Source organism: Puntigrus tetrazona, chromosome 14 (assembly GCF_018831695.1).
Source record: "Puntigrus tetrazona isolate hp1 chromosome 14, ASM1883169v1, whole genome shotgun sequence".
In the NCBI taxonomy this organism is placed as follows: Eukaryota; Metazoa; Chordata; class Actinopteri; order Cypriniformes; family Cyprinidae; genus Puntigrus; species Puntigrus tetrazona.
In genome coordinates this window covers 1,039,291-1,056,881 of record NC_056712.1, presented here as the reverse complement: position 1 = coordinate 1,056,881, position 17,591 = coordinate 1,039,291, and the positions used below count along the sequence as shown (strand labels likewise).

At 38.5% G+C, this 17,591-nt stretch overlaps 1 protein-coding gene across 1 annotated transcript in view; it reads left to right on the top strand.

The window, feature by feature from the left end:
- aff2 (AF4/FMR2 family, member 2) overlaps positions 1-17,591 on the top strand; it is a 193,505-nt gene that overhangs the window by 165,650 nt on the left and 10,264 nt on the right. The window contains 8 exon segments of the mRNA XM_043257772.1: positions 6,231-6,393; positions 8,331-9,377; positions 10,916-11,031; positions 12,967-13,225; positions 13,523-13,659; positions 13,774-13,837; positions 15,720-15,856; positions 16,023-16,094. Coding sequence (XP_043113707.1) covers positions 6,231-6,393; positions 8,331-9,377; positions 10,916-11,031; positions 12,967-13,225; positions 13,523-13,659; positions 13,774-13,837; positions 15,720-15,856; positions 16,023-16,094 — 1,995 coding nt within the window.

Sequence of the window (17,591 nt, the reverse complement as noted above, 5' to 3'; positions counted from 1 at the left end):
ACGGGCCAAAGGGAGGCCTGGGATTCGCGTACCACCCTTTGCAATGGCCGTGGTCCTGCTCTTTCTGGAAAAACACAACTCCAAACAAGCAGAGCGTAATTATGTGAGAAATATCTCCATCTGGAGCCTTTGGGGCTTTTCTGTGAGACTTTGACATTTAAAGAAAGCCACATACGGAGCGTTTCAAAATCATGACCATTTGGGTAATATTTCTGTCGCTCAATCTGTAGAGCATGGCGCTGGCAACACCAAGGTCATGGGTTTGATTCCCAGGGAATGAACTGATGTGCACGCACCGGATAAACGCATCTGCCAAAATGCATAAATGTAAATATAAAATAGGCATTTAGTTAGCTATGCAACGTTGCTGACGGTACATGAAACATCATGCTACAAAAATAGTACTGTCTTTTTGTTTTACTAGCATATTAAACTGGATTTGTTCAATGCAAAAACTTGCCAGGATGTTAAAATGTCTTTTAATGGTTGTAAGGTGGTTTCGTTGGAATTTAGGGCGGTTCCTGAGTTTTTTTGTTGTTAAGGTGTTCTCGGTGGTTGCTTATTGCTCAGAAGAGCCCACCCTCAACTCTCTTGTATTCTGGTCTCTGGATGGCTTGGATTCCTCCTACAGTGTAACCACTAACAAGCCGTATGCTTCTGTTGAAAGCCCAGCATGAAAATAGCATGTAAATGTCACCAGCCCAGACACTTCAGTAATTGTGTCCTACTTAAATGAAGTGCAAGTTAACCATTCAAAGCAAATAGCCACTTAATGACTGAACCATATGGCTGCATTGCCACAACAAAGCCAAAAAACAATGGAGACGGTCCTTTTCAGAAAAATTCAAGAGCAGCAACCATCGATCAATTGTTTGGCTTTGGCATCAAATTTTTATTATGGTCATCAAGTGGTGCCTTGACTAAATAAATAAATGTTCAAATGGAACAAAACGTCCTTAGTATTAAATAGTGTCTTACCTTTTAATACCAAATGCATAGCCACAACAATATATAAAAGCATGAGCATGAAATAGGCTAAATTGTTTTGATGTTGGTTTCCGCTGCTCTCGTGAAATAAGGTTTTATGCTTCACTGCACGAAGCCAAGTATAATTATAATGTTGTAATTTCTTTTAATTTACAGTTTTGTTCAAGGATTACAAAAAGTTAAGCAAGAAAGTTAAATCGTACAGTTAAGCCATAAATGAAATCATTTTTAGCTTGGTAGCTTTGACTCATCTCAGGTGTTTTTGCGACTCGGGAAATGTGGCATTTAACTTTTAGTTTCTACTAACCAGATGAATTTTCATGAAAATACTGTAGAGCTTGATTGAACGCAGCACCTTTGACATCAACAACAGGGAAAGTGGTTTCTCCTTACTTTAAATGTTGATAAGCCAGTTTATTTAGCCATTATCATAATGACACACTATTAAATGATTTTTATTTGCTGTTTTTCCCTGCTCTCAGTGACCCAATCAGAACGCACCAGCAACCCACCAGCTGAAAAGCACTGCTTTAGATTATGGTATGGAAATGCGTTTGACATCTGCGATGTGTTTTCACAGAGAGTAATCAGTGTAAGCGAGTCAGACGGAATTATGGTCTTGTTTTGAACATTCGCAGACAGTTGAAACATTTTAATCAAGGACCAGACCTAATCTGAGCTTGGGAAGCCAACCATCAACTTGTAAATACGCTCAGCGTGTCTCTGTTGTGAAATGAAGAGAACAGATCTTGTAATGATTCAGGAATCGCAGTCGTGTTTTGAAACAGGATCTATAATCCATTCCTCATGCGAACAGAGCATTGATTGAATCAAATAAAGCTTGTAATGGATTTAAGGGCAAAGGGAAGTCACAATCATCATCGTAGAGATGTATCGCGAGTTATTCTTCAAGGCGATTTATAAAAATAATGCATGCGCTGCTCGCAGATGATCGTTTTATGAGGCGGCGGGCTGATGACTTATAAATGAAACTCCTTCAGGTTTCTTCTCATCTTCTCTCTCCGTCGTTTCATGCTTCAAACTCTTTGTTGCTTTCGTCCCCCGAACACATAATCGTGTTTAGCGCCGAGACCTCGAGTCCTCGAATTCTTTTGAACTTTTTAAAACGTAACTTATTGATGGAAATCCTAAATTCACAGTTCGTTAAATTCTCCTGCGCTGAAGACGTCTGGTTGGCGGTATTGACAGGTTTGCGGTCCAGACTAGAAATCGGAAACAGTCCCGGCTCTCTATCTGAAGGGAATAAAATCAAACGTGGGCTTCTGAACAGCGGCCCAGGTCTCTGCCTTCTCCAGCGACTGTAGGATTGGTTCATCTATAATTAACTATTAAACTTCATTGAAGAAGAGTTTGAACAAAAAAAAAAAAAAGCGAGGGAAAAGATGACAGTTCTGCCCTTGGATATGAGATACGGCGGGAATAATAATGCTAACTCGCTCAGGGTTCGTTAGGGCGCTTTTAGAAACAAATGCGAGAACAGAGGCGGCCTTTGCTGAGGTCTAGAGCTCCAGCGCTCCACTCCTTGGCCTTAGTAGAAGGTCTTAATGAGTCTCTTTAACCAGCTGGCATCTTTCAGACGCTGCTTTTTCTCGCCCCCCTCCATTGTAAGCTCTCTCCATCTGCGATTCGGCCCATCAGACAGACCGCCAGGCTGTGACTATCTGTCACATTGATCTGAGATTATGGTATCAGTGTAAACACAGAGAGAAAAACACTAGTCGATGGTGTCCCTGTAGCTTCTAGTGATGCATCAGCCTTTGTTTCGCTGTGACCTGTGATAATCTCAGGGGAGAGATCACAGCTTCGGTCTTTGTATTAGCTTGTTTTACTGTTAGCGAGAGCCGTGAACGCTGTGCTCTGAATGTGTTTTAGATGCTGCAGCTTTTGGGCAAGTCGGAATTTGGTTTATTTGGTTGGTGTGAAATGGATTGGCCAATCTTCATGGACAACAAGCTTCAGTGTGGACAGTGGTGTTTTGTCCTGTCTTGCAAATGTGTTAAATTCAATTCAATCTCTTAAGATTTTCAGCAGATAAGTGAACTTTTTTTTCCTCAAGAAGTCAATCACACTGCCCTTACCAAAAAGGTTTATAGTATATTTTAAGTATATTTTAAGTATACTATATGTAGTAATGATGGGCAGACTTCACTAATCGATATTGAGAATTATTGTTGATTATTTTCATTATTGATAATAATCGTTTTTATCGATTAGTTGTTGCAGCCCTAAAGTGTGTATATTTTGTTATATGAATATATGAACATACAAAATATCAAAAGAAAGAACAGGGTATGTAGTTGTTAACAAAAGCATTTTATTCTAGCTTCATGCACTCTTTTTTTTTAAACACTTGAATGTGGGTAAGATTCATAAATAAAAAATTAAGAAATAAGCAATAATTTAAGCAAAATACTGAAAAAAGCCGATGAATTGAGTCGATCAACCCTCTTCATCAATCGACATTTTATTACATAACACAGTTTTGATTCTGTTTTATGCCTGATCATCATGTTAGATTACATGTAAATATTTTTTTTATAGAAGATGTCTATTAGCGCCCCCTACAGTGTGACAATGAAAACATGAATACTACGAGCACAAATACAGCTCAAATATATTTAGACGAAGAAGTATAAGTCAAGTATACTTAAAGGTCAATTTAAGTACATTTCTGAGAAGTGCATAAAAAGTATACTTTCCTATTTTAGTTTAGAAGTGTACTTTTTTTTCATAAGGGTGATGCTTTCCATGTTTTATTTGATTGGCTGTTTGCTGCCACACTTTCAGGTGCACTCACAACAGAATCCATGGATCGAACCCTGAGTTGAGAGAAGCTTCATAGCATCGAAACCAGAGTTCAATGCAAACCTTGTCTAAAACTCAGAGTTTGTTGAGTTACCTTCGCGTAACAGACTACAGAAGTCTAGCTGGTGTCGATTCATTTATTTATTTTTTGTGTACAGTACATCTGGTCTCATATTCCCTACCGCTTAGCACCAGCCTGGAAAATTGCTTCATTATAAAGCATGAATATTTAAAGTGTAAATTGTTCTAAATATTGTTATTTATTCATTAGAGTTGTTTGAGATGTTTTGCTTATGCCTGGAGATCTTTTTGGGGTTGTAACAGCAACACGCATTGACAGCACATTATTTAAAGCCACGATAAACTAGGAGGCCCGCGCAAACTCTTCTCTTACGGAATGCTAATCAGAGCCTTGACGGCTTTCGCACGCCATTACTTATAGCGGATTTGAGAAATAAATTTGTACACTTCTGTATACGTGTTGTGTTAGCGTTTCAAGACAGATTGTAAGTAAATGCTAATATGTTATTTGTGAAGCCGCTACGGTATTTATATAGTTCATGAATTTATAAATATTTTCACTTATCTCTTACAATGTAGAGGTTTTCTTTCAACTCTGTTTTCTCAGTCTACTAGTATTCAGACCTAGAAACGCGTAACGTAAACCCTTATTAAAGCGGATATGTTATCGTTCCTTATTACAGTTACAGCTGAGCAGTGAAATGTTAGTTTAATTTACCCAGTTCTTTTGGTCCCAGTGGCCCAGTTCTAGTTGAGTTTGCCCAGGGCCTGCTGTAACTCCTTCAGGGAAACACTTCCTCCTTCCTGTGTTTGTGCAACGTGTGCTGCTTTACGAGGAGAAAGCTATTCCCAAAGCCGCTCTGTCCGGTCTGTTTGGGGACGAATATAGCGTTAATTATGAATAATGATGATAAGTAAACTTTGTTTACTTTTCTTCACATTATGCGCTTGGCAAACGTGAAGTAGGCCCTTTCATGTTAATTTGCGATAAATGTATATTATATACTTATTATATTATATTGCAAATTTTTCATACAAAGAGCAAAATTACTTACTGTGTTCAAATATAAAAATATATAATATGTGATAAAGGTGAAAGAACGAGGAAACGCTTCCTCAGACTTGCTTTCTCTCATGAGATTCCACAGCTGTTAACCAAAGGTCAGTCTTATTAAGACCAGAAGATGGAGAGTAAATGACCTTCTGCCTTATTCTTCTCTTTTCTTCTGGTTTGTATGTGTGTATCACACCAATCAGTGCTATTTGCATAGACAAAGGTCACAGAGGTTGGTGTTTTGACAGAACAGCACATTCACGGTTCATGTAACTGTGTCATATTTCTTTCAGGTGGCATTTCATTAGGAGATTTAATAGATGTTAAATACGAAATTAATTTGAACTCTATATTTTTTTGTTGCATTTGAAAAAAGAAACCAAACAAAACGCAACCTTCGCATCAGTTGATCAAAAGTCCGAAAAATGGAAAGGTCTAGCAGCCACCACTAGGTTTGAGGCTTTTTACTGTATCTAATGCGAGAACAAGCATGCATTTTCACTGTAGCCTGCACTGGCTGCGGTTAGTATAGAGTTTTTGTTGCACACCAATAGTGCATGAGTAAACAAGTGGGCAATTTTGGATTCACCTTATGATTTGGCACAAATCAATTTTTTTGTTTGCTTTTACACTTTCCTGGGACAGGTTCCTCATTCCCGGCCAACGCTGTCCGTGTCTCGCTGGCACGGTTGTAGACCAGAGCGCTTTTTCCTGTCATAACATAATCTTTAATGAAGTGTCAACATAAAGCAGCCTGGTCTGACCTTTGGAAAGGAATTTAATTTGCCTCCTTCTGGCATGTTTGACTCCATGTAGAACAATCTTGGATGGCCACATCTGAGGATACCCTGAGAAGTGAAGTACTTATTGGATTAGAGCACTGTGGCCTTTCATGAACTCATAAATAATGCTGAGCATTACTGATAAGTCTGAGACAGAGCCGAGTAATAGCCCTGTAGGTGGAGAAGTAAACAAACCCTTTCTTTCCTTGCTCATTTTCTTTCTATTTATATCTTTCTATCTCTGTCTCTCACTAAGTGATGCAGGCTATCATCAATTGGTTCTGTTGTCTCTTTGTTAGTTGGCTCTCCAAAAGAACAGTGTTGAAAAAAAATATATATATATATATATATATATAATCTAAAGAAATACCAAGGCTATTTAAGTAATATTTAACATAAAAAATAATAATTGTGGTATCTGATTTTAAAGACTTTAACTATAATGTTATAGCATGGAATGATATATGATATAATTTCAAACTAGTATGCTGTCAATGGCACACTTGAGTTTTTTGTCATAGGGATTTGATGAATTTTGTCCTCTGTTCTTCTTCCTAAAGCCTCCCTGGAACCACACCACGGACCGGCGAACCAACTGGTCACTCCAGCGGGGCCTCGGGCAGCTCCAGCGAATCAGAAAGCAGTTCAGAGTCCGACTCGGACAGCGAGAGCAGTTCCAGTGACAGTGAGTGCAACCGAGCATCCCGCGCTGCTACACCAGAGGTACTGATCACTTTACTCCTCTCAAACTGTCACAATCCATGACTCGTCTTTTCATTCCATTCACTTATTACAGGTGTTTCCCAGTTCAGGCCATACTCTACAGGATAGAGCCAAAAATATGTGGAAACCCCCTTCATTTAAATTAACAAAGTCCTCATTCGTACAAATTCATGCAAAATGGCAAGTCGTAAGAAGTGCGTACGGTTTAGCAAAAGTTGTAGAAATTTGTACGAATTGCAGTTAGATCAGGCTGTCAAGACATACTCGATTAATAATACTTTTCTATGAAGACGATTACTTTTCTATAAAACAGCACTTACTGCAAATAGAGTTGTACAGATAAAACTGTACATATAAATATATAAATGGTCTATTGTCATAATTTATGTTGTATTTAGTGCTAGACTGTTAGAATTATTGCATTTAATGATAAAAAAAGTAGTACTGTAATTATTATTAATTATTAATTACTGTAGTATTATTATTAAATATTATAGAATTTGGGGGAGAAAATTGTCTAAAATTGTTTTGTGAACATAATATATGTTCATAATGAAAAAATGAAATCATTTACCTAGAGCAAAATAGTATTTCCTTTTTCTTTTTTTTTTGTAAAGGTGAGGCATGACCCAGACATTTTTTGACAGGTTTAGCTATTTCCTCAGCTCTTCTGTTTAGTGTTATTTACAGTTTTGCTCACCTTCTGAACTCTGGGCCCTGAGGTAAATGAACACCAGTTTATGCAATTATTTCCCTTTGATGATTATTGCCGGGCCCATTACCAGAAATTTCAAAAGAACCGAGATGAATCTGAGTAAGTCTATTTTCTCCTTTAGCTAAAGGCAAAGAGAGACAGAGGCAGCCTACCCCTCTGAGTTTTCTCAGCATGGGTTAGGGGTAGGATTTTTGAAAGGATCTCCTCAAAGGATTAATTGGCAGCTTTAAAGTTGTCCCGCAGTAGCCTGCCCGGGGCTCCCTAAGAGCATTACACAAGAGTAAACATCTCCCGGTTCTCATCGCCCCTTCTGTGTGTATAGCTTTGCTCTCTGCCAGGGATGGCCAATGGGAATCCGTATCTTAGCACTGCAAGCGCTCTGGTCTGCAGAAAGATGTTTCTCTTTCAAGCGGCGGCGCACAGCCTTGATGCCTCAGTGGCGGAATATTGGGAGGCCTGTCAATTTCGACACGCTCAATTGTTAATTCATCATCTTTGCCGCTGCTTTCAGTATAAAATTTAGTAGCTCGTATTGGCAGAAATGTCTCTCTGACAGATGGAGAATGTGGCTTTTAAATGTGAAATATCATAGGAGATTGCCTTTTGTCTCAAAACGTGCCATCAGGTCTGATTGGAAAATGCACTGAATTGAATTTCTTACCCCATGAGTTTAATGGTTAATATGGATGTCCACTCATTTCCACAGCTTCCTTTTCTGAATGATTTTCTATCATTCAGAGCATTCAAGACAATGTTTATGGATCCGTGGGAAAGATTTACTTGTGTCTGGAAACATAATAGTACACAACAATCCGTGTGAGATAATATAGCTGATGAAAACATCTCTGCAATGAGAGCTGTGAGCAGTCATCAGGACAGTACTCACAGCATTTCCGTTATTCAGGAATTTTATGACTTCCTTTCTTAATGGCCTTTTCATCATAGCGCCAGCTCATTGGTCTGTGAAAGTCATATGATGGAATCATCAAGCTTCTCATGAATCAACACTGGAGACAGTTGAAAGCTGTGCCGATATGCATCATTAGAAATGTGGTTTCCATGTTATTTTACACATGCATTCATTCACATTGTATAGACCTACATAATGCATGTAAAACATGCAATATGATCAGGTTTTCATCTCATTGTGTGATTGAAGTTGCTGAGGCACTGTATTCCTTAAAATGTTGTGCAATAAATCTGCTTTGTCTTTTTCCACCAGCCTGAACCTCCGTCAACGAACAAGTGGCAACTAGATAAGTGGCTAAACAAAGTTAATCCTCACAATAAAGCACTAATTAACACCCAATCAGATAGTCATGGGCTTAATAGTTCTCAACCTGATGAAAGCCAAGCCTCAGACACCCAGAGCTCCAGCAAGAGCAAGACCAGCACAGCACTGGCACCAGCAGAACCCAAGGAAAGAACGTTGCTCAGTCCTATCCGAGAGAAAGCCAAACCCAAGACTGGTCAGAAGGCTCCAGACAGCAAAAGCACCAAGGTAAAATCACCAGCCTCAGTGGAGCTTGCACCCCCCAGGAGAAGCACTGGAAAGAAGCAGCCCAAAAAGGTGGAGCGATCTTCCAGCAGTGAGGAGCACAGCTGGCCAAGACCAGGAAACTCAAGTTCAACCCCAAAAGAGAAAGAGCCCCCGCCTTTAGAACCTCCAAAACCTAGAGGCAAGGGCCCAGGGGTCAAGACGGCTCCAAGAAAGGAACCTCGGACCACCACGACAAACAACGCACCAATGAATATCACTCCAGTTCAGGATAAAAAGAAGCACCGAGGACCCAACAAGATCATCCCCAAGTCTAAGGAGTTCATCGAGACAGAGTCTTCTTCATCCGAGTGTCATTCGGACCCGGAGGAGCTCACTAAAGTTCAGCTTCCTTGTCCCGGTCCCAACACCTTAAGCCTGAAATCCAAGGATTGCAACAGCAATATCTTGAGTGTTAGCAGCCTTACCAGCACAAGCAGCACCTCTATTCCTGATCCAGGTGCCTCGGATCTCCTCGAAGAGCCCCTGTTTTCTCCTATCCCCATTGTACAAAATGAACTTTTGTCACCACTAAGAGATTTTGAGGACATCAAGTCTCTTTGGGTTAAGATTGAACTCAGCTTCCTATCACGAATCCCAGGGCAAGAACCCCCGGAGCCTCCCCCAACCAAGGCCGAGTGTCGGGAGGTCAGTGTTAAGCACAGACGGCAACAGTCACCTGCCTCTATCCCTGCAGAAAAGAACCCTAGTAAATCCAAAAGGAAACACAAGGCAAGTTTTCAATGTTCTCACTCTCATTTCATGCACTGTAATTATATAATCAAGGGCTGCAATTGCAAAATAATCATGTAATTATTATTTTAAGCAAGTATTCATTTAGCAGGTCCTTTTAGCGACATTTACTTTTTACATTTCTCTGTGCTTTGTTGAAGGACACAACTTTGAGAGCTACAAGACTGCCCCTTGCAGAGTTCGAATTGTGCAATTCATTAGAAACCCAGATATTTAATGCCCAAACATTTTATTGTTTTTATTATATAGTACAGCATCACATCCAACATTATATGTAAATCATAGACCTTCCTGTCTACAGGAACATATTAAACTCTTAACATGAATGGTACAGATGTTGACTGCTTGCAGCTCCATCCTTTTCACATCTAGTTCAAATGAACGCACAAGCAATCTTGAGCCAAATAGCATACACATGTAAACACATGATCTCAGATCCCCGCAAAGGATACAAGCATGCACAAATGACTGGGTTTGGTTCATGTGACGTCTACTGTATATGAAATCCAGGGCCGTCAAGACCTCAATATACATTGCCTGTGCAAAAGAAATATAAAAAGTTGCATACTCTAATGAAGAGGACTTCAACCCTGTTACTGGATACTCACTGTCCTGCAGAGTTTATCTAGAATCCTAATCATACGAAAGTGAAGCAAGATTGCTTAAAAATGCTCATTAGAAACAGATTGGAAATAAGCTGCAGGACAGCGGGTCTCCAGGAGCAGACCTATGGACCACCTTTAGCTTAGATTATATTGTGCATTTATTGTGGCATTATTTCTACAGTATTATGCAACATTTATTTCCATGAGGAGTTAGGTTTATATTTGAGCAAGTAATGACATTAGAAGAGTAATTTCACTCCGGCACACCCTAAAGACTTTCAATGGGTTTAGGATCAAGGACAAAACCTTCTAGGCAGTTTTATTTAACTCAACTATTGTTATAAATTAACCCTAAATTACTAGAGGCATCAGCAATAATTAACATGTAAACATGTATTAATAAGCAATTTTTTAAAATATTTAATTCTTAATTATTAAACTTATTAATAAATGTTCATTTATTATTATTAAATGTTAATTTCCAGTCTATTTTGAGTTTCATTTTTGTTTTTAACCCAGCATATTAAGAGGTGAGAATGATTTGTCACGCTCATTTAATCACACAATGGTATGTTATCCAACATAGTAGTTTTGAGAAATAAAAAAGTACATAGTGCATCAATTAGGGATCAAAGAATAATTGTCAATAATATCTCAATAACATATTAATAACTACAAAATAATTCAGTCCCAAAAATCGAGTCTTTAAATCCATCCCACAACTTTGTTTTTTCTTTTGGTCATGTGTGCAGTACAATTTAAGATCTCAGTGCAGTCCTAAAAAAACGGACTACCTACTCTTTGACTATAAAAGACGTTTTAATGTAGATGTTTCAACTCGTCCTTCATCCTGCCAAGCTAAATAACATGTTCAATTCTGTATGGTGGTAATTATCTTCCATCTCTCTGCAGTCTGAGCACTGTGACGTGATGAGTGGAGGCAAGAAGCTTCGGATGGACAAAGACGCTCTGCTGCTTCCTCCTTGTATCTCGCCCATACACAACCACAAGGTCTCCAGCACAAAAGAGTGAGTATTCAACTGCCTACATTATCAAGCACTGCCTAGTAACTAGCCATTTAGATGTTTTTTGTTTTCCCAATGCATTTGCTCATTTTTAATAGATAATAAAGATTCTCGCTGGATTTTGTTCAGTAACTCCGCTGAAAACCTCCATATAGAGAGCCCACAATGCTTTGCTTTTCTTTAACATATGCTGCCAGTGTCCCCTGATGTTTTTGCCACATGTGCACAAAAACACTCGAGGTTTGCCAACTCAGCTTAGTAGCTCACCCTGAGTTATGTCCTCTGAGAGAATGCTGGGATACGCAGGAGGAGCAGCAGGTCACCCTTTCGAGCCGCCTGCCTGCTTTGTCCCTCTGCATTACAGTAATTTAACACTGACACCAGCACAACGGCTACCGCTAATTTTAGATATTCAATTAGTGTCAGGCCAGGCGAGAGCCCATCAAAGACGTACGCGTGACAGGGGTCATATGCTTGTCCTGTCCGCCTGAGTGCCCAGCGCACTGCGACACGACTAACGCCAACGAATCTTCATCATACCATCAGCAGTGCTACGTTAAATTATTAGCTACCGCTAACGGCTATTACTGGAAGTGTTTAGCACCTCGGGCTATTTACTGTTATCACCTGCTCGGTGCGTTTTAAATCAGCTTGTTCACCCTTTTAATTGAATTAGAAAAGTAAAGAAGGCTTTTTATTTAGTGTTGTTAACTGATGAGACTCATGTTTTATGGCGTATTTTCAGCCTAATAAACCACAGGTAAAAAATACGCTGCTGTCTAGGACGTTCCGTCTCGGCGGGGCTTCTTTATTTAGCGCCTACGCTAAGTTTAGACAAGTAAGCACTTATGTAAATGAATTTCGCCAAGTTTATATTATATCAGAGCATATGCAGGTGCCACCACCTCCACTCTCATCTGATCTTGTGTCCATATTGTTCTAGGAAGGGAATAAAAGGAGCAAAACCATTTGCTCTTAAATGACCCTGCTGCCCTGAAGGGTGAAAATAATAAAGGAGAGAGCGGAATATAGTATCATAGTTTCAACCAAATTACACCCTGTGTAAAATACAGTATGTCAGTGGTAGCTCCTTTGAATTACAGAAAGACGCTTTGCTCTTTAATTAAGGTTTAGTGTTGTGCTGAGATGCAACATTTGAGAGCGTTTCAGAGTCACTATAGATGCTGAAGAGCCCAGGAAAGTAAGCAATGGACAGAATCAGTTCTTTGCTGTTGTTTTGTCCACTTCTTCATGCTGAATTTAACAGTCTGGACTGATATATGCATATATGATATGTAAACAAAATGTTTTATTTTGGATGCAATAAGTTGCGATAAATCATTTGACAGCACTAATGTGTGTATATGTATGTATGTATGTGTGTGTGTGTGTGTGTGTGTGTGTGTGTGTGTGTATATATAAGTGTGTATATATATATATATATATATATATATATATATATATACACTCTTTTTTGGATCTTGTGTTCTGTGATTTTATTTCTGTTATATTTAGCAGTTTTTTCCTCCCTTTTTCAGTCTAATAATGTAAAGCATCTAGTTATTATCTGAGTTGTCGTAGAAACAATCTGTAAATGCGATTTATTTTCTCCTGCTCATTACAATCAGGTCTTAATCTACATTTACACAGCAAGGCCTAAAGCACAAATGCAATATTTTGGCACATGCATAATATGTAGTCCCGCCAGTTTACATATACATAAGGTATATCCGACCGTGTTTACATTAAGACACGCTTTTTTTCCCCAGTATCCCTCAGTAGTGTTTAAAACACAACCAAATATGACTCTGCCTGTCTTTAGTTTTAATAAATATAGTAAACACAGCAAATGTATTGACCTGCGCTAAGTCTTAAAGTAACTTGCACAGTGCACACACAAAGACCTTTGACATGTTTTTTTTGTATTTTTCTGCCCAGTTCTTTAAAGAAGCAGCCTCGCAAGCGGGAGGATAAGCTGTTACCGCCTCTGCTGTCGCCTCTGTCCGATGAGCCGGTGGGCCGCCCGCGGAGGAGCAGCGAATGCAGCTCGCTCAGTCAGGAGGGAAACACCTCCACCGTCCCAAACACCCTCCCCTCCACCCGCACAATACCTGCCTCCACCTCTTCATCATCGTCCTCGTCACACAAACACCGCAAAGGAGAGAACAAATCCTTCTCCCATTCCAAGACCAGCTCTGTAAGTCACAGGCTGATAGATGGATGGATGGATGGATGGATAGATAGATTCGTTTTTTTCTTCACCATATTTCCTGTTTTTGCTAAACTAATTACCTTCCTGGAAAGGTTTCAAAATAGCCTTGAAGACGAGAGAATGGCTCCCGTGTGACGATCGTCAAAATCAATCCAGCTAAATGGTCCTAAAAATGAAAACACTGAGTAGATGCAGAACAGACTGCAGAGTGAATGGATCCTTTATGTATTATTCAAGCTGTTAAAGGCTAATTATCATTTTAATGTTCTCTTGCTGTTCTAGGAGGAAGACAGCCACAGCAAGCCTTCCGGCGGTTTTCACGGCAATGGTCAGTCAGAGCCAGACCTCTGGTCAAACACTTCGGCCCTGTCCATGGAGCACATGGAGCCCAGGAGACCTAAACTCACATTTAATAACACGTATGTAACAGTAACGGTGTGATAAGATGGCATTCACGCAGGTTCGTGTTAATGCACACAGTGGAATGTGTGCGAAAAACAAACAGATCTTAATCACACTTTATATCATTACAGAGTTCACAATGCAGATTACTACATGCAGGAAGCCAAGAAGTTGAAGCACAAGGCAGACGCTTTGGTAAGTCTATTCATAGCACAAAACAATAATTGGTATGGAATTGCAGGTAACTAAAACCATAAGAATGTATGTTAACTTTAACTTGAAGCTTTAAAACAGCAAATATGTACTGGCATAAAGCATTTCAAAAATATACTGTATTGATTTTATTTCATATAGGCTACATTTTCTCTTTAAAATAAAAAAATAAACATTTTAAAAATATTCCAAAAAAAGAAAAACACAACAAATGTGGTAAATTAAGATGAAACTCTGAAATGAATAATGGTAAATAATAAAAACTATAATACTATCTAAATTACTAATAAAACAGTACTGTATGGAATTAAAAACTGAAAGAAAAAGTGTTTTATTGTATGTGGTTTTAGTGTCTTATATATAATTTGTTTTAATTATTCACATCTTAAAATAAAATCCCAGCGTAAATAACTTTCTAAGCAGTAACAGTTTGATTGACTATGGTATAAAAACGTTATAGATCATAAATTGATCTGATCTTTCTCATTGTTATTAGTGGTTATTCTGACTTTTGATTGCAGAATTAGCATGAATAATTAAAACCTGGAAATATCACAGAATTTTATATTTATAAAAGAATATTATTATAATTATTAATTAGTACTTGTTGGTGTTAAAATATAATAATAATGATTAACAAATTTAAGGAATAAAATGTTGATAATTCATTGATCAGAAGGTGTGGGAATCCTAATTTGGGTATCTTGGCACCTGAGCTCTGTGAACACTGAGATCGCTCCTGAAACTCTAGTAGAGTCATATTTGAAATTATGACATCTATTACAAAGCAGAAAAATCTGGCAAGCCAGAGACACCGTTCAGTTCTCATCCAATCTCAGTGCAGCCTAGGAGAAACAGCGATAATAGTGCCATCTTTAGCGATTTTTCTTTCCAATGGGAAGTTAGCACTCAGCAAGAGTAGATGAAAAATTCCTGTCACACTGCTCTTAACTACACGGACACATAACCCGTCCGCTACAGAGAGCCATTAGCAAGCTGAGAAAAAGCTCTCTCGGCAGACCTTTTATAATTGAAGACTTTCCAATCTAGGCGAGCGAAAGCCCTTGTGTCTGCCCTTAGCATCCATAAAGCACGAGCTTTGTTAGAGATTTACAAAACAGACCCCTAGACCCTCAATAATTGGATCCAGGCAATTATCTCTGGAGACATTGTCCATTATCGCAAGTTACATCCTCTCTGTCATAAATCGCGATGACGATGTATAGGCCTAGTCATGAATACAAAGTAAAGGGAATTGATTGCCAGCGTTACATGAGCGTAGTGGCAGGCGTGTAATGAATCCCGCGCGCCTCGTATTGAAGGGCTCACTTGAAAACGAATGGACTCGGCTCCTGAGGTGCCGGCGGAGGCAAGTGGTCAGTAAATCTATTTTACGCTCCTATGGAGATGAGATATGCTCTTATTGTTTGCGCTTGTCTGCGGAGCTGGATGCAGTTGGGTTTTTGGAGGCAGGCGTAATGTTGTTTAGTGCTATTGATTAGTTTGTGTTCGAGAAACGAGACGTGAGAGTTAAAGTTAGCCTTTATGAGCCCGTACCGATAAGTCAGGATGAAAAACATAATCCCTAAATGTAGGGAAAGCACTGCGTATTGCTATCCCACACAAAATAAACTGTTCTGATTCATAAACTTGTCGTGAAGTTGGCTTTAAATCGGCACGTTGCCTCACTCTCGCATTACATCTTCTGACTCACCTTCTTACCTCAGCCTAATGGCTTTATTTCCTCCTCCGATGATATCTGTTTTTCTATATCACTTTACGAGCTTCGAAAATTACCTCAGTGTTATTATTTTTTTCATTTGCGTAGTTCTCTCAATGTTTCATGGCGTTTTTTGCTTTACAGATGGATAAGTTTGGCAAAGCTGTGAATTACGCCGACGGGGCGCTCTCGTTTATCGAATGCGGTAACGCCATGGAACGGGACCCGTTAGAGGCCAAGTCACCGTACACAATGTATTCAGAAACCGTAGAGCTCATCAGGTCAGTGCCCTCTGGTTGCAGCAGTCCTCGTTTTATTGACATCAGATGCAATAAAAATAGATGGTCCTCGAAATTCATCAGTCTATTCTAAGGTCCTTTGCTAATTGAAATATCGTGTCAGTAGTTTCATCATATTTGTGTAACACTTGTACTTTTATTATTTAAGGTATGCAATGAGATTAAAGAACTTCACCAGTCATTCCGCCACGATAGCTGAGAAGAAGCTTGCTGTACTGTGGTAAGTGTGCTTCAGCCCTTCGTATTATGGTCAAACATAGAATGCAAATTTTGTGGCAATTTGATTTGAGAGAGTGAGTGGAATTTCATTTATTCATTTGATAATTTATTTTTGAAAGTATACTGAAAGTGTGTATGTATATGTGTATGTACTGTGTATATATATATATATATATATATATATATATATATATTAGGGGTGGCACGATACACAGGTGTCCCGGTTCAGTACATAGGCTGCCATACTGAAGACACCAACTGGCAACCCGGGGGGGCCAAAATACAATTGGTTAAACTGCCAATGGTCGAGTTTCACAAATCAAAACAGAGACTGACGTTTCGGCCTGGATTGCACATTTTCAATGGAGAATAACTGACTATGGCATTGTTTTTCAAATAAAAATGTTAAATATCTGCAAACATATTATGATATTTTTATGCTTTAGAAGAGTCAAAAACTTACATGCAGCACCTTTAAGCATGCAAATACACATTAAATTGATCAAAACCATCAGTAAAACCATTTAGAATGTTACAAAAAAACATTTTATCAGTTAGTGTTCTTCTTTTTTGGTTTAAAAAAAATACAAGCATCGTTTCCACAAAAATATGAAGCAACACAACATTTTTCACAATTAATAATGTAAAAAAAAAAAAACAATAATATGCAAGTCAGCATATTAAAATTATTTCTGAAGGGTCACGTGACACTGATGAATGAAGTAATGATGCTGAAAATCCAGGAACAAATTATATTTAAAAATATATTACAATAAAAAAAAAACAGTATTACTGTTTCACTATTACTGTTTTTGATCAAGCATAAAAGACGTAATTAAAAAAATTGTAGTGTACTTGATAATATTTATGACCAGAATATATACACAAAAAAACAACAAAGACAAACACGCACGCAAAGTTACATTAAAAATGTAAGTCTGAATGGTTAGCTCACAGCATTGCAAAACCAGGATGTACATTTTAACAAGCCAGACAGAAACGCTTGAGCACTTGATTTTACAATATTTGCAAAACTCATAGAGTCAAACATTAGCAAGTTAACACTGCATCCTTGAGAATATTTCTACATTCACTTTACTTCCAGAGTTATTCAGGTTATATCAGATTGCCCATCCCTAAATGTCATAGAAAAAGATGAATCGTGCTTCTTTAAAAGTCACTTTAAATGCCGGTTAGATGAACCCTTCCTGACTAAGGGTACATTTCACATACATAGATGCACTAAAAACAGAAAAGTTTTTGCTTTGTTTTTTTTTTTTTTAGTTTTGCGCGCATACCACAATGTTGTTAAAATGTTTCCTGCCCGCACGTATCCATAAAAAAGACTAAAAACTCTGTTTTATGCGTGCCAGGTCAATAGTTGGCGATACGACATTGTAAAGAAACACTCCTGTGCATATTCCTACAGACTAAATACGTAATAATTTTTATAGTTTTTTTCTAAACGTATACTTTGAAACCTGTTTTTAAAAGTTAG